The following is a 26778-nucleotide window of genomic DNA, read 5'->3' as shown; positions in this document are numbered from 1 at the left end:
CTTCTGGTCCAGACCAGCCTGTAAACAAATATGGATGATGCGGCTCCTTCAGAATTAAAGCATAAATATCCCACTTCATATGTAAATAGGTAAGGGTATAGGTAAAAATATGTAGAAATCTCAGAGAGAGCCACATGTGAGGGATCCCTCTCCCAGGACGGACAGAAGTGCAATAGATGCCACGTGCAGGACAACATCATCAATAATCAAAGTCTCTAGCAGCATTGATGAAGCACAGTCCATGCTCAGCAACCATCTAGACCACGATCCACCATCCAGACCAGACGCCACTCCAGTCCTCAGTCACCTTCCACCGCCGCCCACCAGGAGGACCCATCACAAGCCACCACCGCGGTCCTGGTCCACCGCCCATGCCCAATGCCAACGCGACACAGGGTCCGCCACCAGCACCACGATCAGCCCACATGACTCAGAATCCGCCACACTGGATCCAACACCGCGACCCCCGGTGCGCGATCCAGAGGCCCTGGATCTGCGGGTGATAAAGCAAAGGGATTCCGGGGAAGGGGATAGGGATGGAGAAGAGGAAGGAGAAGCTGGAAAGAGAAGCTCCGTGTGTCATGTGTCATAAAATAGAACAAGTAACGTTCTGGCGCACTAATTAGCTCTAACTATAAGCTTTATCAAAAAGGAAGGTTTTGAGCCTACTTTTAAACGAACAGATGGTGACTGCTTCCCAAACTGAAAGTGGTAGATTATTCCACAGCCGAGGGGCTTGATGGCTGAAAGCTCTGGCTCCTACTCTACTTTTAGAGAATTTAGGGACGACAAGTAGGCTTGAATTCTGGGAGCGGAGTGCTCTAGTGGGTTTATAAGGTATTAACAGCTCTTTAAGGTATAAAGGCGCTATATTATTAAGGGCCTTGAAGGTGAGGAGGAGAATTTTAAATTCTATTCTAGATTTAACTGGAAGCCAGTGTAGCGATGCTAATATTGGAGAAATGTGCTCTCTTCTCTCTGTTCTCGTCAGGACACGTGCTGGACACTTTAGTGCTTCTACATGTTAATTTGGCATGTCTACCGTCCCCAAAACTCTGGAAAAAAGTGCATAGACTCAGATTACGACCGAAAGATAAGTCATAGTCTCATTATATGGCCTTGGACCCCCCCCAAACCATCGTCTCCCCGGTCTACCAAGGGAGACGGCGCTGAGCCGGGCGCTAGCTCGCTGCTGCTACCCGTCAGACATCTAAGTGGCCGTATAAATATGCAAATCGTCGGGACATCTCTAAACGTTGACTCAACAGTTTGGAAGGATGCTGCTGCTGTTTGAGACGGGGTAAAAAGGTGCTGGTTTGACCAAATATATTAGACATTTCATTAAGACCCCAAGGAACCATATCAACTGTGGTAAAATGGGCATACGATGGGTCCTTTAAGATGATACAGGTCCTGTCTCATGGAGGCAGATATTATATGCAATATTGCAGGCAGACACCAGGTGGTGATCCAGACCCTTTGGGGAGCCGTCTTGTCATCCTTTATTTAGTTACAAAGCAAACTGAAGGCAGAAATTTAGACGACTTTAATCTGTAACATACAGCAGCACTACTCAAAAACAAAGTGCCAAGTCAACACATTTCACTCCAACACAACAGTTGGAAACAAACTTAAAATGAATCACTGCTCTAAAAGAACACTGTGACAGACAAGTGCACATTCTCTGCATCATGTTAAAACTTAAAACAGCAGTATAATGAAATCAACAAAACAGGACGTCAGCATGTTAACCTGCGGATAAAGACAAAAGGAGGAATTAAACAGCAGCTCAAAACATGTTATGGTCAAACCAATGAAATATACGGTTTTGTAGTACAATTTAAGATTCAGCTCCAGGACTGCAGCATGTTTATGAAGAAATGCATTATTTTGTATAGTAAAATGATAAAGATAATGTACTTATTTTGTCAAACCAACATTTACACAACTCAAAATTGGGGTTTTAAAAACAAGTAGAAAATCAATGGAGAAACTATAACCAGTGAAATTAGCTTCATAAAGTTTAGCCGATACATTTTCTGTCTAATTTAATACGATAAATAACAACTCTTACTTATTACATTGATGAGGACAGTCAAGGTAAGTCACATTCTAATCAATGGACAGTAGTTTTCTTCCAGGCAACATTAAAACAGCAGTTGTCAGTAACATAAAAGTTATCATACCAAAATCTATCGTCTTCGTGATATCAGCATGCGAGATACACATCACAAAAGACGATAAATGGTGTTTCTCACTCTGCATGTCAATACATTTGGCCGATCAGATGGAGCCCTGCTGCCCTAGATGATAAATTTAAGACATTCAGATCATTGACGAGTTTTTTTTATCAGTGAATCGTTGTCGGAAGAGAACAATAATACAATAGAGAGAAAACTGAATTTGACGGAGCAGCGGCTTTCTCTATTTCGGCTGACGCCTCTGACTCGCTACAATTCGAAAGTTTATTTGTTTGTTGTCACATTGTCAACAGTGATAATCATATAATGATCGAAACTTTTATTAATGAGTTAAATCTTTATTCAGAGCAGCACATTCATCAGCTTGTTGCTCCCTCTCTGCGAGCTAAACACTCAACAAAATCACGACAGTTTGCTCTCCTGGCTCCTAAATTGTAGATTGAGCTCCATGTCGACATCCGGACATCAGAAAGTTTACACATCTTCCGCCGCAGACTAAAAAACAGTTCTGACTAACCTTGAATATATTTGAAACTAACAATTTGGTAGCACTTAAATGGCACTTATTTATAGCACTTTGTAGTTTTGCTTTATTTTTGAAGAAATTGTGCTTTCTTGATTCTTAATGTTGAATGCACTTATTGTAAGTCGATTTGGATAAAAGCGTCAGCTCAATGAATGTAATCAGCTGCTAACTATTTTTCTCTCACACAAACGGATCGGACATACATGTACTAACTGATTCCCAGTAAAAACTACTTTGTAAACTTAGTCAGTCGGTGCAGTCCGAATGGCAGATACACGAGAGAAGATGTAAATTACTGACAGCAGCTAAAAACCAAAACAAAAAGTGCCCCAGTCTCCCCGGTGATGCAGCCGGGCTGTGCGCCTTCTCCTAGCTGTGAAGCTGTCCATAGCCAGGTACTGTTTGTTTATTTATTGCTAATCATATAGTCATCACGATATTAAACAACGTTATCGCATCTTTTTCTAATCTACTGCAGCCCATCAGACACGTTCAGAATTGAAATTAGCCGTAAACTCACATGAACCTGTGAGACGAGGATTTTGTCTCCACTCTGCTTCACTCGAGCTCAGCCAGGCCGCTGCTCACCAGAGGCAGATGAACCAACTCTCCGTCCTTGTCGTACAGCAGAACTGTGAGCTCTGGCTCATAAGCCTGAACAGAAAACAAGACGGAAGACGCATGAGTGTAAGATACAGATAAGAAGTAATTTCTCTCTATTTACTTTAGTCACTCGTTTTCTTTTAATTCATGTGAAAATCAGTGCAGCATCATGTGGTTTTCTTATTTGTTGCTGTGTTGTACCACGACAGAGGCTGTGATGTTCTGTAGCAGGTCGATCATCTCCAGTGCAGCCTTCACGCTCCAGTTGGGGCTGTAGGGCAGAACCTTTTCCTCCCTGTTGAAACTCGGAGCCTTGAAGCCTGCGACTTTGACCTTGAGGGCCTTGGGGGGAAACTTCAGCAGCTCAGCTGGCAACTGACGCAGCCTGACCGGGAACGACAGAATAGCACGACCACACGGCAGTCACAGGATGGGGAAAATAAAATATAATAACTCAGAGAAAGTTTAGCAAATAGAAGATAAACATAAAACGGAAAATGTAACTATCCTGAATAGAGTAACTTGTCTAATGACCTGTGGAGGCTACTAATGTCCACAGTAAACCTGTAACTTTAAATAGCCCATATTGTGTACAATACATTTTCTGGGCTTTTATTATCTGTACGGACTTGATGGGAGTCAATCGGGACCCTCAAAGTATGAAAACAGACTTTTTCACTCACAGAATTATGTTATCGAAACATCTTTACAAACAATTTAACATTCAGTTTTAAAGTACTTAATGAAAGTAAAACAAAGAAACGTGGATCTTTGAACCACAAATTTAACAAGTTATTTTTCAACCCATGTCCCGCCCTTCCACCACCAGTTAGCAGAATGGAGAGAAGCCCTGACTTTATTTGTTCGTTCAGAAAGTGACTCTAGTCACTAGTTCCTGCTGTGCGATGCTCATACTTGCTGACAGGCAGAGTGTCCTCAGAGCCATAGTCCACATGTTGGACCATGATCATAAGGGGCTCCACGGTGGTGAAATTCATCAGCTTTGCTCTGTAGAATTTCCCGTCACTGTACTCAGCCAGACACGGAGCACCTGGAAACCACAGGCAGAAATTCAGGTCTGTCAAACTTCACTGAAACGTCTGCACAGAAACATCTGCAACACTGTCATCACCTGCTGTCGTTGCGCCGGTGTAACAGCAGCTAGAAAGGTGACAAGTTTTATTCATGTTGGTTTAAACAAAACCTTCTTCCTCAGGGTTTGTCGTATGACGAATGTTTCAACTAGCGACTATGAGGAATTTGTGATGCAGAAAAATAATAATTTAGGGGATTGGACTAGTTTCCAGCTGGCATTAAACATTTTATTCAAATTTGTAGATACATTTGAAATATATTTAATTTGCAAATAAAGATTAGCTAACCTGATGCTAATTTATGCTTTAAATGGTTTTGAGAAGCTCTAACCTGCCCGGAGACAGCACAGTGAAAACAGTGAGAACTTACCTTGAGGGAAGTTTGAGAGTAGCTTCAGACTGGTGACGTTTTCATTGATTCTGGTCAGAGCATCATCCAGTTTCTCTCCATCCACCTCCACCTCTACTGTTCCATCCAAAGGCCACAGGAACACCTGCAGGACAAACACACACAAAAAAGATGAATCGCTTGTTGACTTATTAGTTTAGCGTCATTATTAGTAGTAAATGACCGACTACAAAAAACATGATTCACGATAAACAGTTTCCCCAAAGGGGTTTTCAGATCTTTATAGCATCCTGTCATCAGTTCTAATTTGATTACTTTATTGGTATAAGTAGTAGTTACCTCGTTGGGGGTCCTCAGGTGCTTCACCCTGACTTGGAAGCGCTCCCCCTCCTGTGGCAGGTTTGGGTTGACAAAGGTCCCCAACATTGGCTCCTCTGGATCTTTCAAACCCTGTAAACACGGCATCTGCATCAGTCGAAATTCTTTGAGACATTTCCAATGAGGCGAGAGCGAATGAGTTTATTCGTAGTTTAGCTTCTGAAATTATGCAACAATCACATATGACATCAAGAAATCCAGTGGATACTCTCAAGATTGTTATTTGACTCTGCCCCTAGTCAAATTGGTATTGGTAGATAAAGCAAATTAAAACATTTGATTTAACTCCTAAGTTTGATTAAATTATTTCATCTGGATCACCAACTGCTCTTACATATTCATTTAATCCATAATTATATGGTCTGTGTCACCACTTTATGTTGATCATTAGTTTGAAATCATTGCTATAAATAGGGTTTAAGTGAGGTCATCTTCCACAATACCCCAGTGTCGAGGTCCCATTCATCCAGGAAGATGGCAGGAGACGTCACTGAGGGGACCTGTAGAAAAACACAAGGTGTTCCCAGGTTAAGTATAGCGGCGCTGCTTCATCAGGCGACACAAAACCCCAGGAGCACACACACACACAAACACACACACCGTCTGTGCTGACAGAGTCCCGTCAATGGAGGCATGTCCATGGTGACAAAGGATCCTGCTGAGGCTCAGCCCGTCAAGAAAGATCTCAACTGTGAGGGGTTCCCTCGGATCAGATGGCAGCTCCTAACACACACACATTGATGGATCCCTCATCAAAAAAGATGCCAACAATTCTTGACACACCAATCGTTGCAACACGCCGGTGCTGTGGGCAGGAGCCACCATTCCCAAGTTTATGTGTGGGAAGTTTACCGTGACGTGCATTTCCACGCAGCGGTTCAACAGCTCCTTCAGCAAGGCCACAGCATACGGCTGCCACTTGCCGCCAATCTGAGCAGACGGAGCAAAAGATTTAACAAGTTAGGACCTAAAGGGGTGATTCTGAACCCTGATGCAAGAAAGATCAGCAAACTCATTCAACAATCCTCTGCTCTGTGGTTTTATACAAGAAACTTGTGGAAAATCTAGTCAATCTGGCTTTTGAGACCAGATTACTTTAGATTTTTTAAAACTGGTGGTTATGCCACCAGAAAGTCTTACAGGGTTGACTCCGTGCAGCAGGCAGGGAATACAGAGCTGAGGAACATCTTCACACAGCAGCACAGGGTACACATGGACCACTGGGATGTTCTCCACGTGGCCATAGTCCACATATTGTACCTGGTGACACACAAACAATATAGGATTAAGGTGACACTGTTGCTTGAGTAATCGTCACAGCATGACAGAAGTTCATCCAGAATTAGTCAGCCAATACTGTTTTGCAATGTAAAATGCATTTTTTTGGGGCATTTATTGTTATTGATTGATTGGTAATGGTTCACGTACATTATGAGTTAAGGCTTTTTTATGTATGTGTTATCTAGACCTTAACATGTCCTCCGAGCACCTCCAGCAGCTGACCTCGGCACCACGACATATCGGGTCCAAAGACGGCACAGCCCTGGACTGACTTCCAAGTGTAGGACTTCTGTCTGGGCAGCGTTTTCAAGTTCTGCTGAATCCTCTCCTTGAGCTGCTCCAACTGACACACTGACACACACACACACACACACTTATATTATTTATTCTATAATTACAAAAATGAAGCATCTAGTATGTACATTTTTGTAAATATATTCAGCATCCACAAAATGAAGATTTACACTGATGTGCACCTGCATTTTGTGTTCTTATATAAATGAGACCATCCTCTCCGATGGCAGACACACTTGTCTGGATGTGACCCAGACATGGCAGTTCTGGGGGGTCGTACAACTGAGTCTTCACCTGCTCACACATTTTAACAAATGAACATCAAAACCAGAATGCAACAAGAATCACAAAGTAAAGGCTTAGTCTTTTTAATTTGTTCTATATCTTATTTACTCACATGAACAGCTTCATATTTTATTAGTTTTGCATTCAAATGGAATCCAGGTTGATAATAGTGTGCAAGTGTGTGTAATCACCTTCTCGGCAGACATGATGCTGCGGGGGGCTGGTTTAGGAGGAATGCAAGTAGAGACGAGAGAGGAGGGTAAAGGAACAAGAGAAGGTGCTCTAAGTTCAGGACTAGTTGTACTTTTTTTCTTGCCATCAGAGCCGTGAGATTGTGTCTCGCTCACTGAAGACTGTGCATCAGTTTCTTTGGGTTTCTGAACAAGACCATCTCTGCAAGAAAACACACTTTTCATTAGACAGGCATTTGATTAAAACTGAAAACCGATGATAAATCACCTACTTGTGGCACAAAGTAATATTTATTAAAATGGGTTCTAAAACCTCATACAAATATAGTATGTGGAAAAGAAAAATCAAAGATTGATAATGTTATTTAAGACATGTTATTACACACTTCTATGCATGTGGCACACACAGACCTTGGTTTTCTATTTTTGAGGGCGAGGCCCTCGTTGGCCAGAAACTCTGCAATGCTGATTAACTGTCCCAACTTGTTGGAGGAAAAAAGAACGACGGGTAACGGACGCTCATCTGTCAAACCCTGGATATCAAACAAGGACAGACAGACACAGTAAAACTAGGTCACTACAGTAACAAAGACAAGAAGTGTGTGTGTGAGTGAAAGGTGAAACTTAAAATGATAAACACAGGGATAGCTCCTACAGAAGAAGAAATTATTCATCTTTATAAACTACTGTGTGTAGATAAAATAAATGTTTTTGGCACCTGATCAAAAGGCAAAAGGCGAAAGAGATGAAGAGAGAGAAGGAGGGAAAGACCTTGACTGTCATAACGGCTGAGGCTCCTGTCAAGTAGTAGGTGAATAAGTCAGAGGCTGTAGCCGTCCAGGTGGATCGGCCTCCTGCTGGCCTGAAATAGAAAAAGCAGAGGACATATCTCGATGAGAAAAAAGTGAAACTAACAGGTTAGACATTGTGCTGATATAATTTCATCAATACCGTCTGAGGATTTGTATGTATTAGTGAATGACTACAAACAGTGTGTGTTACCTAATATCAGTAAGAGCACACTCCAGTGCCAGAGAGCCCATCAAGGCGGATGGAAGAGGTCGCAGGCTGCTTATGTGGACTTTCTCTGTGTTGCCATAGTCACAGCGAATCACCTGTTACCAGCCAGAGTGAAAAAGGACAATGAGTCACTACAACTTGTTCAAACAAGCTTTAAGTGATAACAACATACAGTTATTAATTAAGTTGATATCATCCACAGTATGATGGAAACACAAATCTTAATTACTCACTGTCTTCATGCAAAATTGAGACAAGATAAAACAAATTGTCATTTAACAAGGGCAGCAATATCAAAACACCGACTTACTGATTCAGTGGTACAAAAGCTGTCAAAAGATGCAATAGAAGCTGAACACTATGTTTTGGAGGGTGTTTTGTGATCTTTCACCTCTGTGATGTTGCTGGATGTGATGTCAGAGCAGATCTGTCCCCTCTCCCAAACCCCGTTAATGTGAGCAGCACAGAACATGTCTGCCTTCCACTCCACATCTTGTGGCTCTGTACAGACACACTCTTGCTTCAGAAGCTCGCAAACCCTATAAAACACAAACATATAATAATATTCAAACGGATGGGGATGTTTGGGGCAGATGCCCATACCTTTATCAGAACGTTATCAAACCCTTATGAAACAGTTTTTTATGAGAGGCTAACCTTTTGAGCTGAGATTCTTTCTGAGTGAGCTGCACGTAGAAACTGCTCGGTGAGTTGATGTGGGTGACTTTCACTTTCAGGTCTTTGAGTTGAGCAGGGAGCTTCAGCTGAGGCTGAAACTCCAACAACTCCTCACCCTGTGGGACTTTTTGGTCTGGGGAATCAATGCCCTCTGTCGCAAAACCATGCTCCAGTGGAGGGTCCCATATGATGGAGTCATCACCAGGGGAAATGGCATGTTTGGACTTATAGCTGGGGGGGAAGAGTTGGATGAGATTACACAGAGGAGAAGACAGTGAAAAGATACAATTAAATAGGGATGGCTTGATACCATTCTTTTTAAGTTATGATCCCAATGATCCTACGCTAAATATCTGCATATTCCAACTCCAAGTATTTTCCTTCTTTAATCATCTTGTCCTATTATCTAAAAAAAAATGGGCTTAATCAGATGTGGCTCTTCAAAATACAACTTGTTTTTTTTCAATGGTGTAGAAATATAAATTGTAATCTTTTAAATCCTCGAAATACAAGAAATTTAAGACAACTCAGAAGACAGGGTTAAGGCCCACCTTTCTTTGAAGCTGGCCAGCTCCTCATTGACCAGCAGCTCGGCAATGTTGGTTTGAGGCCCGTCCAGGCTGCACTCAAACAGTCTTACTGACAGGGGCCCAGTTCTGTGTCTTCTACCTGATCATACAAATAGATAAAAGACAGACTTATACTAATTCATACTTCTGCTCCTTTTTTTAAAGAAAAAAAAATTACACCCCAAACTGTGCAAACAGCACCTGTTTTCACAATAGAGACCAGTTTCTCGTGAGCCAGGCTGATGAATCTGTTGGTGCAGGTGTCGCTCCAGGTTTCTCCGTTAAGAGGAGTCACATCTGACAAACAGCAGTGGATTGCCTGGACAGCACAAGAAACACTTCCTGTTTACTAAATTAGTTCATAAAATGTACACCCTTAATTCTATAATATATTTTATTATCTAATGTAATGTAAACTGGCCTTTAGTTAACAATTTGTTTGATGTTTGATACAGAATCAAGGTGGAAGCTAAGACCTTACAGTCAAAAACAGAGTGTAAATGTAAAGATATAGGAACTAATCTACTGAATATTGTGTTCTCACCATTGAGGGAAGGGCAAAGAACTCATCCTTCATCTTCCTCAAGTCGCTGACTGACAGGATTTGGATATTGCCAAAATCTACAAACCGCACTTCCACATTTCTGCCCCCTGGATGACCTACACACACACATTCATAAAAAAGCTGTAAGTTTGAATAATCGAGATGTTGATTTGAAGTCATATCGCCCAGCACTACTAGTGAATGAAAAGCTTAGACCAACCCCCCCCCCCCCCCCCTTTAATGCTTAAACACCTGCTCATCTCTCCCGCATCCATTACATTTACTACAAGAGCTAATTTCAGCTGGGAAATGCACCTTTGGTTTGAATTAATACATGTTACTTAATACTCTAAAGAATTTGGCCAACTGATTTTTGGAAAAGGTGACACGACAGAGAAACTGTGACAAAACCAGTCTTTAATCAATGGACCCTCTGAATTAAACCTTCATGAACATAAAATACACTAATGAAAAATACCCACAAGTAAAAAAGGACCCTAATCAAAGCGTTAATACATGTACCCTCACCCATGACTTGAGCTCTATACCACAATTTGTCATCATAGCGGGCTACGCAGGCCTGTCCTATCGAAGGGCAGTAGATGTTGAGGTCATCTTGTCCAGCCACTGATGTCGCATTGTAACAATCCTGGAGCTTGACGGACAGTAACAAGGACTCCATGTTGTCAACCTGGTCAAGGCAAGGGGCAGAAAAAATTATTTCTTGCATCTCCCTGAAAGACTTAACATATATTCTCTTCAAAACCCAAAATATTGTTTTCTACTGTTGATTTAAATTATATCTCTGGTGTCTATATATATATATATATATATATGGATAATACTGCATGCATGTTTATTTAGATGTGTATATTTAGTACCAGCTGGATGTAGAAGTCAGCAGGGTTGTTGATGTGGGACACCACTGCATTAAGAGCTCTGTTGATGTTGGGATAGACAGGAGGGTAGAAGAGCAAGGGTGTCCTGCTCAATGTCACTGGAGAGTAAAACCTATCAGCAGGTTTGAAAGAGCACAGCAAAAGTAAGACTACTTCAATAGCCAGGCTAAATACTTTAAAAGTCTGAATTTGACTCTGAATCAACATGAGATAAATACCAATTTGTTTATCAGAATTTGTTCGGGTAAGTTGCATATGTTACCTGGCCACTTCAATAAAAACAAGGTACTCTCTGACACAGATGGGCGTGTCACTGGGCTGGTCAATGGGCACTTTCCTCAGGTCCACCAACAGAGCGTCTCTGTCCTGACCCAAAGGCCTCATCTCCACCGCAGCAATGCCAACCACACTGCGGAATTCCACCTCCGCCTCTTTACTCCAGCCTTTGGTCTATACAAACCAACACACACACAGTGAACACAACTCCTACTACTGCTGCTATTTGTAAAGATAAACATAATTTAACAAAAAAAGATCTAATTCAACAGGCACTCAGACTTCCTTATCCTCATCACATGACATAAACATCATCAGTTCTTCAACATTAACAGCCAATATTCTCCTCGTAAGTAAGCTTATAAACTCAATTGCAAAGGGTGCAACTTTTAGTTATATAATTATGACATTTCTACTATGCATCATGCTAGTCACATTTCCCGCCAAATGGCAGACAGTGTTTAAAACAATGGCAAAAAATCCACTCATTATCTACTCTCCCCTGTGCAGATGGAGGGGATGGTAAAGTCCACAAAACCCTTCTGGAGTCTCAGGGATAAAAGAGCGTGGCTGCATAATCCAATACCCGCGATTAGTCAACATCATCGATGATCTCGACGCTGAAAATGCGTCGACTTCAATATTTTAAACCGACGCGTCAGACCCACACAAATTATGAATTTACATTTTCTAAAATGTAAAAACATTTTCTCTTTACACTGGACGCCGAAGCGCTATTCTCAAGCGTGCGCAGGTGCCGGGCTTTTCACACAGGGGTCGCATTTCTCCGCCGGTCAGCCAACGATTCGGCTTTCTCCGCTTTTTGTAATATGTAACCCGTTCAATGTACTGGTTCAATGTACCTCTGTCTTTCTCTCTCTGTCTATCTGCTTGTGTGCTTGTAGTGGATGGGCAGGGGGGGTCATTTAAATATGTGATTGGGAAAATTGGGGAAATTAAAACTCCAGGACAACAGAAGGGGAATATTTTATCATTTATATCATATAAAATATGTCATTAATATTGTTTAAAATCATTTTCCAATGAGTGTTTCCTGGCGCGATACGCTTGCGGCGAGTGGAAAAAATAGAATGTGGTATCGTTCAATATTATTCAAAACAGTTGACTGACATGTAGGTTTAGCTAATATGAAGCCCCTATGTTGGTATGTTGTATGTTATGTTTTTTTTGGAGGAAAATTAATCATTTAGATTAATCGAATAATCTGTAAAATAGTCGACAGATTAAATGATAGAAAAATTGTTGTTAGTCGCAGCCCTTATCCAATATAATTGAACCAAACATAACATGCCACCATACTGGTCCTGTGGTGTCATCCAATCATCCAAGTGTAAGTGTTTAAAACAGCGTCATTTACACCAAGTTTTTAGCCTGAATGTCCACTGATATCTTCCTACGAGCTGCGATCACGTATCCTCGGGCACACCACCATGTGGCTACGTCCGCCAGCTTCGCTACTTTGGGTTGTGGAGATTTAGGACTACGACACTGTGAATAACCTCATTTCTAGTCGAATTTGAATGTCAGGTCTTGCGGACCACCTCTCCATCGACATAGTGGTGAGTAGATAATTGGCAAATTCTTCTTTTTCTATAAATTATCCCTTTAAAATTGATCATTGAAAAAAGTGGCAGTCCGACATGTGATAGCTTTTCTCTGTCACTCATCTGTGAGGGAAAATGTAAATGATTTGATCTAACACTCAGTTTCTTACCAGGTCATATGGGACCAGGTCCTTGAGAGAACATCTAATGGCCTGAGGAGCAAAGTAACCCAGTTCCAAATTTACTGTCTCAACCACCTTCCTCAGGTGATTGTTCACAGCATTAAGTGATGACTCAGTACTCCCCTCTTCTCTGAAAAGGTACAACAGAAGATAGGAGAATGTATTCAATATATAAGTTTAGCAAAATATTATTTACAATCGAGACAACTACCACTGGGTTTACAACATTAAGTTATATATATATATGTATACAATAACATGATTATTCGAATTTTCAGTGAATTAAAATTAAAAAGCTCTTTAGGTCTTAAACAGTTCAAGTGGATACTTTCAGAAAATGTTGTAAACACTGATGTGTAGACCAATCTATTTGTGCCTGTACCTCTTTATTGTGATATTTTCAGTGAGGCCGTTTTCAAAGAAGAAGACTTGGACATTGACGAGCTGCGTGACTTTGCAGGTTTTCACAGTCTCCACACAGCCACTCTTCAGAATTTCAACCACACTGGCTCGCCACCAGAGTCCCTCCATCCACTTCACAAAGATCAGGGAGCCTTAAGGGGAGCACAGAGGAACAATAACACACATGCAAAGTATGCTTTACTCTGAGAAGATGAGTGTTATTTGATACATTCATGTAATTATTTGCAGGGAAAGCTAAGGAGAGGAATGGAATTGTTAATTTGATATGTTATCCCGTAGAAAATAAAATGATTTTGTATACAGCAGCAAATTAGACAACCTCTGATTCTTAATCAATTAACTGCAAACATGCAAACGAATTTATGCATCAACTTCTGTACCACACTGCGTTTATCTTTGGATTGTACATATTTATGAATGTTATATTACTGTATAGTTTTTTTCACTTATTACTCTTATACTTAACTTACTCTTCATATTGTCATTATTCCTTCTATTTTTTACTTAGTAAATTTGCTATGCACCAAACACCATAGTTAATCCCTTGTATGTTGAAAACCTACTTAGAGATATAGCTGATGGTGATTCTGATAAGTTTGCAATGCTAATAAACAACGTTTTTTGTCTAATTTGCTCAACATTAATTGCATGAAAACTTTACCCAGTGACAGATACGTGCTTTAACCTATTTCCATCATTTGCAGGACAGACATACATACCAGTCTCCACTGAATCGCTGGAAGTAAAGTAGCAATCTTCTCTGTTGCAAAACTGGTTGATCCTCTTGGAAAGGATCTCGCTATCCCTCCTCTCTGCCATGTAGCGCACATAGAAGTGACTTGGATTCAAAATGTGAGTCACCACCACCCACTGGGTAACTAGAAATTAAGGTAAGAGAACAATGATGAGGAAAGGGAATAACAAAGGATATGTGGGATTATGTTGATTCTTAAACAAAAACGATTGTTTAATAATGACGGGGTTGTTTTATATTTTCACCCAAACAATAAACCTGTTGTTCCTACCATGTCTCCTTTTGCCAGAAACAGGATTTCTCCTATTCCTGGCGATTCTCCCTCTGTCATAAGCCAGCTCAGGGCCAGTGGGGGGGAGAGCTGCAAGAAGACAGACAAATGAAAAAAATTGGTTAAGGCTTTTCTTCTGTGTTCATCCAGTGCAATTGAATGGTCTGATTGGAACGGGCAACACACCACGTTGTTGTCCCACGTCTACAAACTCCTCTATAATTACATCTGGACTACCGATGTCAAAGTTTGAGCTGTGGTGAGAGGGTTTGGTGGAGGAGCTCCGAGGTGAATGACCGTCAGCTTCACAGCTCTCCTGTTCCTGTCTTTGTGGGGAGGGCAGCTTGCCTCGGTTGGGTGAGGTACAGTTTCTCTTTTGGCCCTCGGCCCAGTACAAAGGCGACTTTCTGCTGATGCTGCTTGACTGGTGGCCTTTAGGAGGAGATTCCGACAAGCTGAAAACAGAACAACGAGAAGGAAGTAAATACATGTAATATTTTGTATAGTATTCATAAAAATAAAAAAAAGGCTTTTTAAAAGTAAATTAAGAATATCGGCTAGTCTAAAGGAACACATTAAAAATTACAATTAAACTAGGGCTACGTTGTAGCAATTTCAAGTCGGTTGCGGTCGGGGAAGAGAGAATGATCTATGACCAAGCGCATGTCTCTGCCTTGCGTGCGTTTTAAGCTCTGCAGCAAGAATAAACGCTTCACTTCCTGTAGCCAGCAGGTGGCGCTATGATTTTAAGTCTTGGTGTCTTTGTAGATGTCATCAGGTCGCGACTCTTGTCTTACATGTCTAGTTTGGAGTCGATTGGACCAAATACGTCCAAGATACAGACGCTCGTGTTTTGATGGCGTTTCATCAAACTTTAACGCCACACCACGGTCAGACGGTTTTGCTAAAATTGAATCCTTCAATAACTTTAGATCTCCATTTTGTTGTGATGACGATCGTCTAAAGCTGTACGAGGAGTACTTAAAAGAAAAAATATGGAATATGACCAAAATGGCCACTAGTCAAACTGGCGGACTTCCTGTTGCGTTATTCATAATGCACTGATGGACTTTTTTGTGCATCTAGTCATGATACACAATAGTCTTTGTTTTTTTTGAGGAACGGTGAATGCTAAATGAGGGGCTTTTCCGTAGGTGGCACTCTTGAGGCATTTTGCCACGCCCTTTTCAAAATACTCCAGAATATGTACATTTTCGCCGCCTTCGAATTTACTGCAAACTCCTACAACTTTTTGAGCACATTAAAGCCCTCAAAAAGCCAATTCATTTAAACTGGAGAAAAATAATAATAATAATAATCATTTCAATTTCAATAGGGCCTCCCATCGATTTCGGTGCTCGGGCCCTAATAAGGTACAATAGAACACTGCTCTGCCACTGATGAGAGAAACTCCTAATGGCCATCATCAATATCGGTTTGCCTGTTGAGGTGAGTAATTTGAGTGATAGACAAAAAACAAATGTACAGACTTTTCGCAGTTTTCTGAGCAAAAATGAATCTAAACGACACTGCATGATAATCATTAACTCACTTCTTTGGGGTATTTACTTCCAACTTCAGAGACAATGCCAGACTCCGGTTGACACATTCTGACTGTAGAACACAGCTGTCACGAAAACATTTATTAACAAGTTCAAGATTAATATTAAGTCACTAATGTTCATCAGGTCTACACATATACAGAAGTCTCTTATTCTGGTTTTGTGATGTTTAATAATTTTCTAAGTTTTATAAAGCAATTTTTGTTTATGCTGGTTGTGAAATAGCACTTGTCACAATGGAACATAATAATACATTAAAAAAAGAAAAAAATCAATCTTTAAATGACTGACCTTACTCCAAAACCCATTGTAATGCGTTTGGTATCAAAGCTCTGCTTATCCACAGGGGCTTTCAATGTCTCGAGAACCTAACACACACACGCACACACACACACACACACACACACACACACACTTTTAAAACATCTTGCTATTTTAACAAGGAATCTTTTTGGATCATAGACTTTACATTAGGATGAATATTGTGTCTTCACTTCCACCCATTGTACACAAATGAATCTGAAATATTCAGGATACGAAGTAAACATTTTTTTTTGCTTTTGATGTTATGTGGATCCAGAGTATCAATGTCCGACTGTTATGTAGTCCATCTTTATAAACAATCTATGGTTTGGATGTAAATAAGAATAAGATGTCATACATTATCCAGGGTACAGTACTGCCCCAGGTTGGGGACACGTCGTACTTCTCTGGCCACCTTCATGGCTATCTCCAGTGCATTAATCCTCTCCTGGACACAGTACACTTCCGCTTGGATGGTGGAGAATTGTGCCTCCAGTTTTGACACCTGATTAAACTGCACATCCCTCCTGTTGACAGATAAGTTACAGGCTTCAAGATAAAGAAAAAATATAAAATTAGACTTCAAGTAGGGCAGCATCTAATGAAAATTTTTCTATCGATAAATCTGTAGAATATTTTACTGATTCGTCGATTAATCTAAACGATAAATTTTCCTCCAAAAAAAATCAAATTGACCATTTCTTTTCATTTCAGATTCGCCGCACCGCGCAGCGCCAAGGAAACCCAGGCGCCATCTATCCACCCCCTTATCCCTTGTGAACAGCCGGGCGCCTGCACACGCTTAAAAAAAGCCTGTGCGGAGCGCTTCGGCGTCCTGTAAAAACCCGGCGTTACGTAGTGATATTGAAGAGGAACATTTGTTATAATGGATTGAAATGAAACATTTTAGAAATTGAAAAGGTAAATTCATAATTTGTATGGGTCCGACACATCGATTTAAAATATTGATTTCGACGCATTTTCAGCGTCGACGTCATCGATGACGTCGACTAATCGCGGCAGACCTAGCTTCAAGTATTTTTGACTGTTACTGTTCGTACCATTTATGGATTGCATGCATCGCCTTGTCTGCAACTTGTTTGATCTCCATTGCCAGCCGAGCTTTCTCTCTTTTCACCTCTTCTGCCTGACCAGTAGTCAGAGTCTGCACAGATGAAACAAATGATACGTAAAAATCCATCCAAGTTATGATATGTTTTGATTTTGATCTGGTGCAGTTTTCACCTCATGGATGTGTTCTAGCTGGGCAAGATTATGTGCAGCTTGGACCAATGCCTCATCCACTCTCCTCTCAATCTGCTTGATATCATCTGGCTGAATAGAACAGAAGTTTGACCACTTTAACCAGAATAGTTTGCATTCAGGCACCAAACCCTCCTTTTATCTGAGGTTAAATCACCCACAACCATTGTTTCCCCCACCCAAAAATCGTATGACAACAGCTTGAATACTGATCAGACATTCTGCAAAACCTCTAAACCTCAGTCAGGCATGGATTGTATATCTTCATAGACCTCAACATACCTGGTCTGTATTCTCAGTATTCCCATTAAGATCAGTGGTTGACATTAAGTTGCTCTTTCTGCGATTCTTTGATCGGTCACACTGGAGGCTACAGGAGATGACAACACCAAAGACATTATGAAAGTAAAAACCTGTTCTCTTTAATATAGCTATTACTCCACCTGATTACACAATGAGATATGTGTCAGTAATGTGGTTCAGTATAATCCGAGCAGCTTTTTTTTTTGTACCTTCTCATCTTGTTCATTTTAGCTGTGTAGATGAGGCCAACAATCCTGCTGTCCTCTGGCAGATGTAACACACCACCTTCAGGAAGGGGGGACTTAACCTATGGAGAGGGAAGTGAGTTTTTTCTTTGTCATCATGCCATGTCGCATATTCAGTTTCAAGCTTTATGCAGATCACAAATTCTATTTACCATGCGAACTTGAGTAGCTAGAACATGCTTTGCATTCTATCCAAAGTTTGATAAGACTAAACACAGAGTCCATATTCACAATTACAAAACGAGGCCACTAAAGCCTTTGAGAAATGTTTAATCTTGCATTTATGATAGTTCCAAAGCCCTTCACATGTGGCTTGCTTGCCCCATGGCGAGTGGTTCATACTGAAATCCAAAAGAGCATGTTTGGCCTCTCCAAAGGGTGACCATTGAATAACCACTGATATTACCTCACACTCAGGACATTTAATGACACCGTCACACTGGATGGACAGCAGACAAGAGGTACAGAAGATATGGCCACACAACAGCGCACGAGGGAGGTTGCCGTCTGTGTCATCCTCTGGAAAACAACAAACACATAAAAAGCAGGATCCCTACAATGTCAGTGTCTATATGTCACCTATATGTAAATTTAGATTACTTTGCTTACATTTCGTCAAAATCTAGTTGCATTATTCATTAAATGTATTATAATATTAATAATTTTGTAAAGAATTTGAGTTCATCTAGAAAAGGTAAATAGTAAGTTAAGCGCGAATTTAATTATTAACTGGACGGTTCAATATTTGCTTAGCTAGAAGCTAAATAAACTAATAGGTTATGTTCGCCGTCTTCTATCTGTTTGTTTATTGTGTGAATTACAGACATTGAAATTCTATCATTTACAAGATGAATTAGCATACTAACCCTCTAGCTAACATACTTATTTTAGCCGCCTGGCTAGCTAGCCGAGCAAGTTAGCGTAATTCTTTTAGCCGCTTCGCTAGCTCACAGACTCGTTTTAGCGAAGATAACTTTATTAGACTCCCAGAACAAGGTTGTAAATGTTCTACCAAGCAGAGTGAAGACCTCTCCACAAAAGTTGCAGGTAACAGCGGCTGGTTTTTCCCTCGTGGCCATTTTTATCTGGTGAATCTTGGTTTTCCCACTTCGTCCTTCGGTTGTCACCTGACCTCGCAGGTGCGTTCAAGGTCCGCGGCGTGGTACGGAAGCCCCGAATGTAAGCTGCAAATATTTCCCTCCAGGAGTTTTCCAAGGAGTCGAAGAATTCCCCCAAAGATGATTTTATTTTATGTCGTGCGCACATGTAAATTATGTTTTTAAAATGTCACAGCCACCAGATTTTTACCATGAAGGCGAATATCACACAATGAAATCCATTTTGCTTTTGCACAGGGACACAGGATTGTCAGGAATCCTTTGACACGCATACCAAAGGGAAAATCCTATAAATATTGAAATATGTGTCTCTTACTTTCTTTAACTATAAATAAATAAATGAGTTGTGCACACAGAGTTAACAGCTCTAGACTTAAGACATGATGCTCTGAATAAAACACTAAGTTGTTTTTATATCGTTTCAGCGTTTGTAAATTAATTTGTATCATTGAAACGTCGTCCTTCTCTCAGTTGAGCCTGTTTCCTTCAGTAGCTACGCTCTTCAAATGATTCCTGACAATCATGTGTCTCTGTGCAAGAGTAACAAGAATTTCAATGTGTGATATATAGCCAGGTAAAAATAAAACTATATTAGCTGAGTTCACTCCATCAATGCTACAAACCTGGTGGCTGTGTACATGAGTGATTACAGCACAAAAGGATTATCTATTCTTCCCTCACTGAAATGCATTTATCAAAACAATTATTTGTTCAAACACTAGAGGGCGCCAAAGACTGAGGCCCTAACACATATGTATCCTTTATATATACAGTCTAGGATATGTACCAGCAGAGGATGGGTTGATCATAAAGGGCTTCTAAACAAATTTACCATTATTCTACAAGAGACAAGAAGGTCTTGAAATGTATTTACATCCCTCTCATCACAATTCCCCATTGTCTTGGGATCTTTGGAAATGCAGAACAGGTGATAGGTGATAGGTGTATGGTTATGTTATTTTTATGTATGCATGGGGACTTTTTGTAGTACCAAAGATTTTGATGTTTTATGATCTAAACCTTGGTTTAATTTATTTTCTTTCTTACAATTTCATCTCTTTATTGAAATGTGTTGTTAGATACTGAGATTGAAAAGGCGATAGATAATTATGAGACATTTAATTCACACTCCATATTGCCTGATACTGTTTTTTTATTATCCATGTCATGTGAATGATACAAGTCTTGGGACTGAACCTTTGGAGTTCATGGTTAAAATTGTATTATTATCATTTGTGCATATATAAGGCGAGGCAGTTTATATTTAAACGATTTAAAAGAGCAGAATCGAAAAGGTAAAGAGTTTGAAAATGTAAAAGAAGTAAAAAGATAAATCTGTAGAAAAGATACAAAATTTGACTCAATGAGATACTATATTAAAGGATATTTTGTAGTGGATATACATCATTACACCATGCAGTGTTTTTTGCATAACATCTTAAAAGACCAATTGAACTCTTTGATCGATCACAACTCCTTTTGCACTGTTGTGTTGTGTGTGATATTCTTTTGTTTCCTTTCCAACCAATTACGAGGCTCCGCAGCAGACTTAACAGCAACATGTCGGTGCTCTCCTCTGAGCGCAGCTGCCAGGAGCACCCCCGCCTGAGGACAATGGGCAGCCATCCAGCGGAGCAGCAGTAACCAAGGGTGACAGCCGATGGAGCGCGGGGAGGCAAAGACATCAGATGGGAAAGGTAAATTATCTGCAACATGGTCAAAACTTGAACCTTCAGAGATGGTGCACCCAATCCCTGGAGGGGGAAATGGAAGTGGAGCTCATCAGCGAGGGGTCTCCCCATGTAAAGGTGGCAGGATTCAGAGAACAACTTGAAAATCTTGTGTTTTAACAGCACAACACCTACCTATTATATATGTAAAGCTCCAGGTGTGTATCTGAGGTGAAGGTAGATCATCTTGGTGTGAGGTGGCAAGACACCTTCAGGTAAAAAGAAAGTCACATCTTCACATCTGATTTAATTAATGATATCTAATCAATAGTAAAATCTGTAAACATCTTCACCATTGATTAATCACTACGCAGATTTGATTAACTTTGCATGAAACCAAAAAAGCATTTCTGCTTCATCCTGCACCCCTGGTGTTATCAACCAAAGCAAAACAAAGTCTTCTTGAAGAATCAAGAAGAATCTAATAGATGAAAATACTTGTTCTCCATTGATGAATCACTACCTTCTGTGTGAATAAAATGTTGTAAACTTTAAGTCAGAGAATATGAATTATCTCTTCATCCTGTAGTCTGCATTCCAGCAGACGGGGAGAATGTGGAGCTATGTATGAATCTGAAGGAATCTGGACATTGGTCAGGATGATCATAGACAGACTGGAGGTGGGGGTTGGGGGTATGTGTTTGTGTACTAGGGTGGGGGTTAGAAACGTGTTCACTGTGGGTAATGATCCAATCAGTGGCCGCCCAAGGGGGGATGTGGGGGTGCCAGTTAGGGGGAATGGGGGTCGCTCCCCCCCCCCATCTTTCCTCTTCCAAAATGTGGGTCACTTCCCGTCCCCGGGTGATTTCCCTCGTGTTTCCATAGGAACAATAACCCTCCTGCCCCCCCACCCAAAACAAACCCCCTATCAAATCACTTAGTCATTAATGATGTTCTTAATTAAGCTGTGTTGTCTCGTTAGCTCTCTCCTCATGTCTCACACAGGCTTTGTACAACCATCCATCCGTCTCATTGTTATTATCCAGTTATTTCCTGAATCATTTATTGTGGGTCATCTCAGGAGATGATGTCTATAGGAAGCCGTCTATGTGTGTGCACCTCAAAGATCTTATTTAAACAAACCAACCCCCTCCAGTCCTTTGTTTCCCCCCATCAGGTCAAGAGAATTGAATTGATAGGATAGACAGTAAGAATCCTCAGAGTCAGATGTCTCCTGAAAACCATCAGAATGCAATCAGGTGAAAAAGGAGTGCATTAAAAAACGTCATCATTAACATTGATGCTACTTCAGCAGAGGTCTGACGTATAGATATTTTCAAAAGAAAGATCATGGATATTTTTTTTGCCAAAGAGGAACCTTTTATCTTCCTTTGAGTCTTTGACCCATTATTCTTCCATCATCCATCCAAAAACAAGGAAAGGTCAGCAGACATAAGGCCCAGGAGACTCATGGATTGGCTTTAAGTGATCACCCCCACCCCTCCTGCTCCTCCGCAGGCCACTTGGTCACACTGTGAAAAGAGCAGGGGCGATTGCAAATGACAGTCGCTTTATACCTACCCTCATCTCTTGTTCTGAAAAACCTGCTATTACACAGAGATGAATCATATTTTGAATTAGAAAGCTTAAAAGCTACAGTACCTGCGATTCACTTTGTCTAATCTCCAACATGTTGCTTCACAAATTTTTTCATAATGTTATGCTTTATGTCTCTGAAGTCAACTTTTATTTTCATCTATATTATATCGGCCTGTGAGTGGTAATAATTAAATCCAGGTCAGCTGACACACACAGAAATGCTATTTTTTACGTGTTTTGACCGCATCAATACACATGATGCACAATGGTATTGGGGGGAGGGGCATATTTGCTCGCTATATGCTGAAAATGCACCCATTTTATCCATAAATAACAGATTTCCTGCAAGTGATTTTTAAGGATTGTGGCCTTTTCAGTAGAGGCCCTGAAGGTCTTAGTCCTGTTTGATGTCCTATACATACCAGTATAATTATCTATAGTTTTTACAGACTTTTTAGAATCAGAAACCACAGATACCACAGCAAGGTCAGATGGCTGTAATGCAATGCTGTGCAATAATCCTACAATAAACAGTCCTGCCTACTAGTTAAATTATTCAGTTCCTGTTGAGATTACTTCTATTGTTCGTGTTTTGGCTCAGATCTATGGAACATTTTGGTGTTTTGTTCGCTTAATGGGTCTTTCCCCATTTTCTCCCAGTTTGAATAACAAAGTTTCCAATGCTCTGCAGTTGATGATGATTTATTCAATGAGTTACCACGATATTTGGAAGATTTTTTATTTCATAGTTCAGTCTTGTTTCTCCTACTGGCAGTACCACCACAGCTTTAATCCATGTATTGTCTGTAAAGCTGCATTGTGCTTTAACTACATTTTCATAGTTTTGCGTAACTCAGTCTTTCTTAAGTTCACCTCAGGTTGTTAATTTACAAACTTGCTAAAAACACAACCACACCAGGATGCAGTTGCCGTAGCCCTACAGTGTAGGTATATTCTGTAACTTGTGTTCATTGGAATACAAAACCAGCTTGTACAAACTAACCCCTGGAATCAAACCACAAGTCTTCAACTACAATTTTCATTGATGCAAAACATGATCTACCACAGCAAATAGGAAACAAATGCAGTGTTTATGTGTGGGGAAATTGACTGATATTTTCAGTATAACGTACTTTAATTATGACTTTCAAGAAATGTAAATTAAAAACAAATCCTTATGGTGCTGAAAACGTAATCTGGTCACAACTACATTTCCTACTAAGTGTACTTTGCTCTTGCGGGTTAGTTGGGTGACTGTTAAAAACAACCAAAAGTTAGGGATACTGCCTTTGAACCCATTGTGTCCTCAGTCATATACATTCATATGTGCTTGATCACTCTTGGTCATGCTTCCTTGCTCCCTCAACCCTTCATTCTCGCAGGTTCAAAGGAATGGTTAAAAAGCAGTATAGTGGTGGTTGTGGCGGTGTAGGCGGTGGTAGCGGTGGTGGAGGTGATGGACGGGGTACCAGTCGTTGGGGGTGACATGAAAAGCCGGTATGTTTTTTAAGACCGGCCTTGCCGCCTCTGTGACCTAATACCCGTTGAACATCACACGTATCCACATCAAGGGAAAGAAGGTGGGAGAGAGTGAGGGATCAGACCAATCGGGCTGCTCGTTAGCCCGACTCACTACTCGCTCTGTCGCAGAGAATTTCATGACCTGTCCATCCCCAGAATGATCAGCTCACTGCCACCCGGCCCTTTGCAGCGGAGGCTTGCCGCCTTCAGAAAAGCCGGTTGTTTTGAATGTTGGAGAAGGTGGAGACTGGGTGATTTTTGGGGGGTCGGGTGGGGGAAGTGTTTTAGTAGTAAGCCAAGAGCAGTCTATGTTTCAATTATCTCACTTTGCTGCACTTACAGAATGCTTGACCTGCTTCTCAGCATCGATATGGCACATTTCTCAGGGTGAGGCGGGGGTCGACACAGAGAGTTCAGATCTACGTGGGAGTGTGTGTGAGAGAGATACTTCTGACTCTGTGTGTGTGTGTTAGAAAGAACATGCATTAAGTGTGATAGTGTGCTTGTGTGTGTGCACATGTTTTTTACCTGTCAGCTGCCCTGTGGTGGGATGGAGGCCGTGAGAGTCACAAACCTTCTGGGTGGGCGATGGGAGGGATGATGAAGTTGGATAGAAGGCAAATTCAGGGTTGGCAGATTTATCTTATCACAAGACTCTAATACAAAAAATATGAAAAACAAAAACTGTCTCCTGCAAAGATTCTGTAGTTCAGCCTCGAAATCCATCAATACATAATTTTCCATTAGAAAATGGAGCTGGATCTGTATTCACAGTGAGAACACAGATTTGAATGGCACGGCAGGAAATCTGCAGGACGTTATTTTCTGCATGCTAAAACAAAGAGGGGCACTAATACTGTCAGTGATCGCAATAAAAGTTGTTAGCTACAGAAATCACACTTTCAGAAGGGAAAAACAAGATATTGCAGAAGTGGCACTATTTGACTTTGAGACACACAAAAGAAAAAAATGTATCCTCTCGTCTTGTCCTCGTCTATGTCCTCCCCTCCCTGATGATAAAACGTCCCACTGACAGTTCCTGTTCATCGGGAGGTGACATCTGTCAGAAGACATGAGTCAACTGGGTCACATGCCACTATCAGATATTTGGCATACGTTGAAGTCTCACGCCTTCATCATTCCTGCACGAATCACAGCTGCTCGGGTGACTCAACTGGAATTTAACACAGAGAAACCTAAAAGACCCAGACTGACCACGTGTGGAGGACTGTGTTTAAGCTGTTTTTTGTACATGTCAGATTTTATCTGTCTTTCATGTAAATGTAGCCAAATTAAATTAAAAATAATTATTATATTATTAACAATTCTAATCAACAACAAAAGAATCAAGAGCTGCGTCCAACAATAATACACAAAACTAGAATTACTGACATCCAGTGTAGTTTCAGTCGACACATTTTTTTTCCTCCATTAATTCAAGTCAGTTAATTTTTTAATGAAAACAGGTCAAAATGAAATGGTAAAGGGTAGAATTGCGATTACATGTTCAAGAAGCCCATGATAACTTTGTGAGGCTCTTTGACATTGACCATTTTTTTAAAATGAATAAGTTTTTACCAGTTTGTACCAAATTGTAAAGGATTCTAAGCAGGTGTTTTTGAGATATTGTGTTCACAAGTATGGGACGTATATAGACAGACAACCTGACATCACTGTTTGCCACTGGCGACATAAAAAACAATATCAAGTTACTTCAGTCTAAGTCCCTAATGTCCATACAATTTTTAAATATTGCTCCAAACACATCCTCATTTTTATTTGATTTTAAAAGTCAAGAATGACAGACATCAAACTTATTTGCATCAATCTGGACCTGCACTAATTCCTGGAAGTGCAGCACCAGGGAACAAGTCCAGTGTTTTTACGTAGACATGGAAGATGTTGGAAAACAAGATCTATTCACATGTCCAGACATCATCATCATCATCATCATCATCATCGTCCTTCATTGATCAGGTTCAACTATCTATCTTGGGAAGTGGGGCAGAAGCCACACACCTGGACTTGTTGGCAGGACTCAGCGGTTTCTGTATCTTTCTCAGAGTGAAACTTCAAAGCTCGGAAAATTCAAAAGCTTGAAGATGCTGTAAAACCACGATTTGTCTCGTTCATTCTAGTTCACTGTGAAGCAAGAGAAAAATGAGACCCATCATCACAACTGTTGTTTTAAATAGCCTTAGATTCACAGTAACACACACACTCACACAGACACACACACACACACACACACACAGAAACACACACACACACACATTCACACACAGACACACACAGACACACACACCACCTAGTCCAGAGGCAGGAGTGTGATAGTTTTAGACAAATTAAGGAAAAGCTGGCTCTGGAAATGAGCCGCATGTCAAGTGGCTCATGAAATATGAAGCATGAAATATGTTTGTGAAGGGGAAATTTTGAAAGAGATTTCTTGGTACTGATCCTTCACGTTCATAGATTAATAACTTTTCTTTTACCCCGAATGACTTTACTATAATAAATGGTTGGTGACATGTGCAAAGACTGTTTTGTGGAGGCTTTTATCCAAAACATTACCAGAACCTGAATCCATTTTAAAAAGCATTCATCTGGCTCGATTTTATTTATATTCTACCTACGATTGACAAACGAGTAGATTCCGGGGAAGATCAGCTTAATAATGGCTGAAAACTAAAACTACTTTGTGTGAATGCCCTGCTGCTGTTTTGGCCTCTTTAAAGGACCCATCGTATGCCCATTTCACCACAGTTGATATGGTTCCTTAGGGTCTTAATGAAATGTCTGTAACATATTTTG

General features: G+C 40.6%; 1 protein-coding gene across 1 annotated transcript; it reads right to left on the bottom strand.

Annotated features, from left to right (window-relative positions):
- Positions 1 to 1531: 1531 nt before the first annotated feature.
- On the bottom strand, positions 1532 to 19203 carry rnf17 (ring finger protein 17). Its single transcript, XM_062402707.1, has 38 exons — positions 19072 to 19203; positions 18466 to 18578; positions 18024 to 18121; positions 17794 to 17881; positions 17494 to 17583; positions 17310 to 17413; positions 16607 to 16775; positions 16237 to 16313; positions 15936 to 16010; positions 14570 to 14838; positions 14384 to 14473; positions 14078 to 14236; positions 13318 to 13489; positions 12924 to 13065; positions 11175 to 11362; positions 10895 to 11024; positions 10542 to 10704; positions 10014 to 10129; positions 9671 to 9788; positions 9452 to 9569; positions 8880 to 9131; positions 8614 to 8761; positions 8205 to 8317; positions 7974 to 8064; positions 7614 to 7735; positions 7203 to 7404; positions 6909 to 7020; positions 6620 to 6783; positions 6292 to 6411; positions 6004 to 6081; positions 5752 to 5874; positions 5595 to 5651; positions 5113 to 5223; positions 4795 to 4918; positions 4246 to 4381; positions 3532 to 3715; positions 3248 to 3381; positions 1532 to 1752 (listed from the first exon to the last, which is right to left on the bottom strand). Exons 1-37 carry the CDS (start codon positions 19136 to 19138, stop codon positions 3286 to 3288), a joined length of 4779 nt encoding a protein of 1592 aa, XP_062258691.1. The 5' UTR covers positions 19139 to 19203; the 3' UTR covers positions 1532 to 1752; positions 3248 to 3285.
- Between the last annotated feature and the right edge of the window lie 7575 nt (positions 19204 to 26778).

Source organism: Platichthys flesus, chromosome 13, assembly GCF_949316205.1.
Source record: "Platichthys flesus chromosome 13, fPlaFle2.1, whole genome shotgun sequence".
In the NCBI taxonomy this organism is placed as follows: domain Eukaryota; kingdom Metazoa; phylum Chordata; class Actinopteri; order Pleuronectiformes; family Pleuronectidae; genus Platichthys; species Platichthys flesus.
The sequence above is the reverse complement of the archived record's forward strand: the minus strand, read 5'-3'. Positions and strand labels throughout refer to the sequence as shown.

Coding starts and splice junctions, on each gene's coding strand:
- rnf17 (XM_062402707.1), bottom strand. CDS start 19,138: ATGGCCACGAGGGAAAAACCAGCCGCTGTTACCTGCAACTTTTGTGGA. Junction 18,579..19,071: donor AGAGGTCTTCACTCTGCTTG/GTAGAACATTTA, acceptor GTTGTTTTCCAG/AGGATGACACAGACGGCAAC. Junction 7,021..7,202: donor GCATCATGTCTGCCGAGAAG/GTGATTACACAC, acceptor ATGTGTGAGCAG/GTGAAGACTCAGTTGTACGA.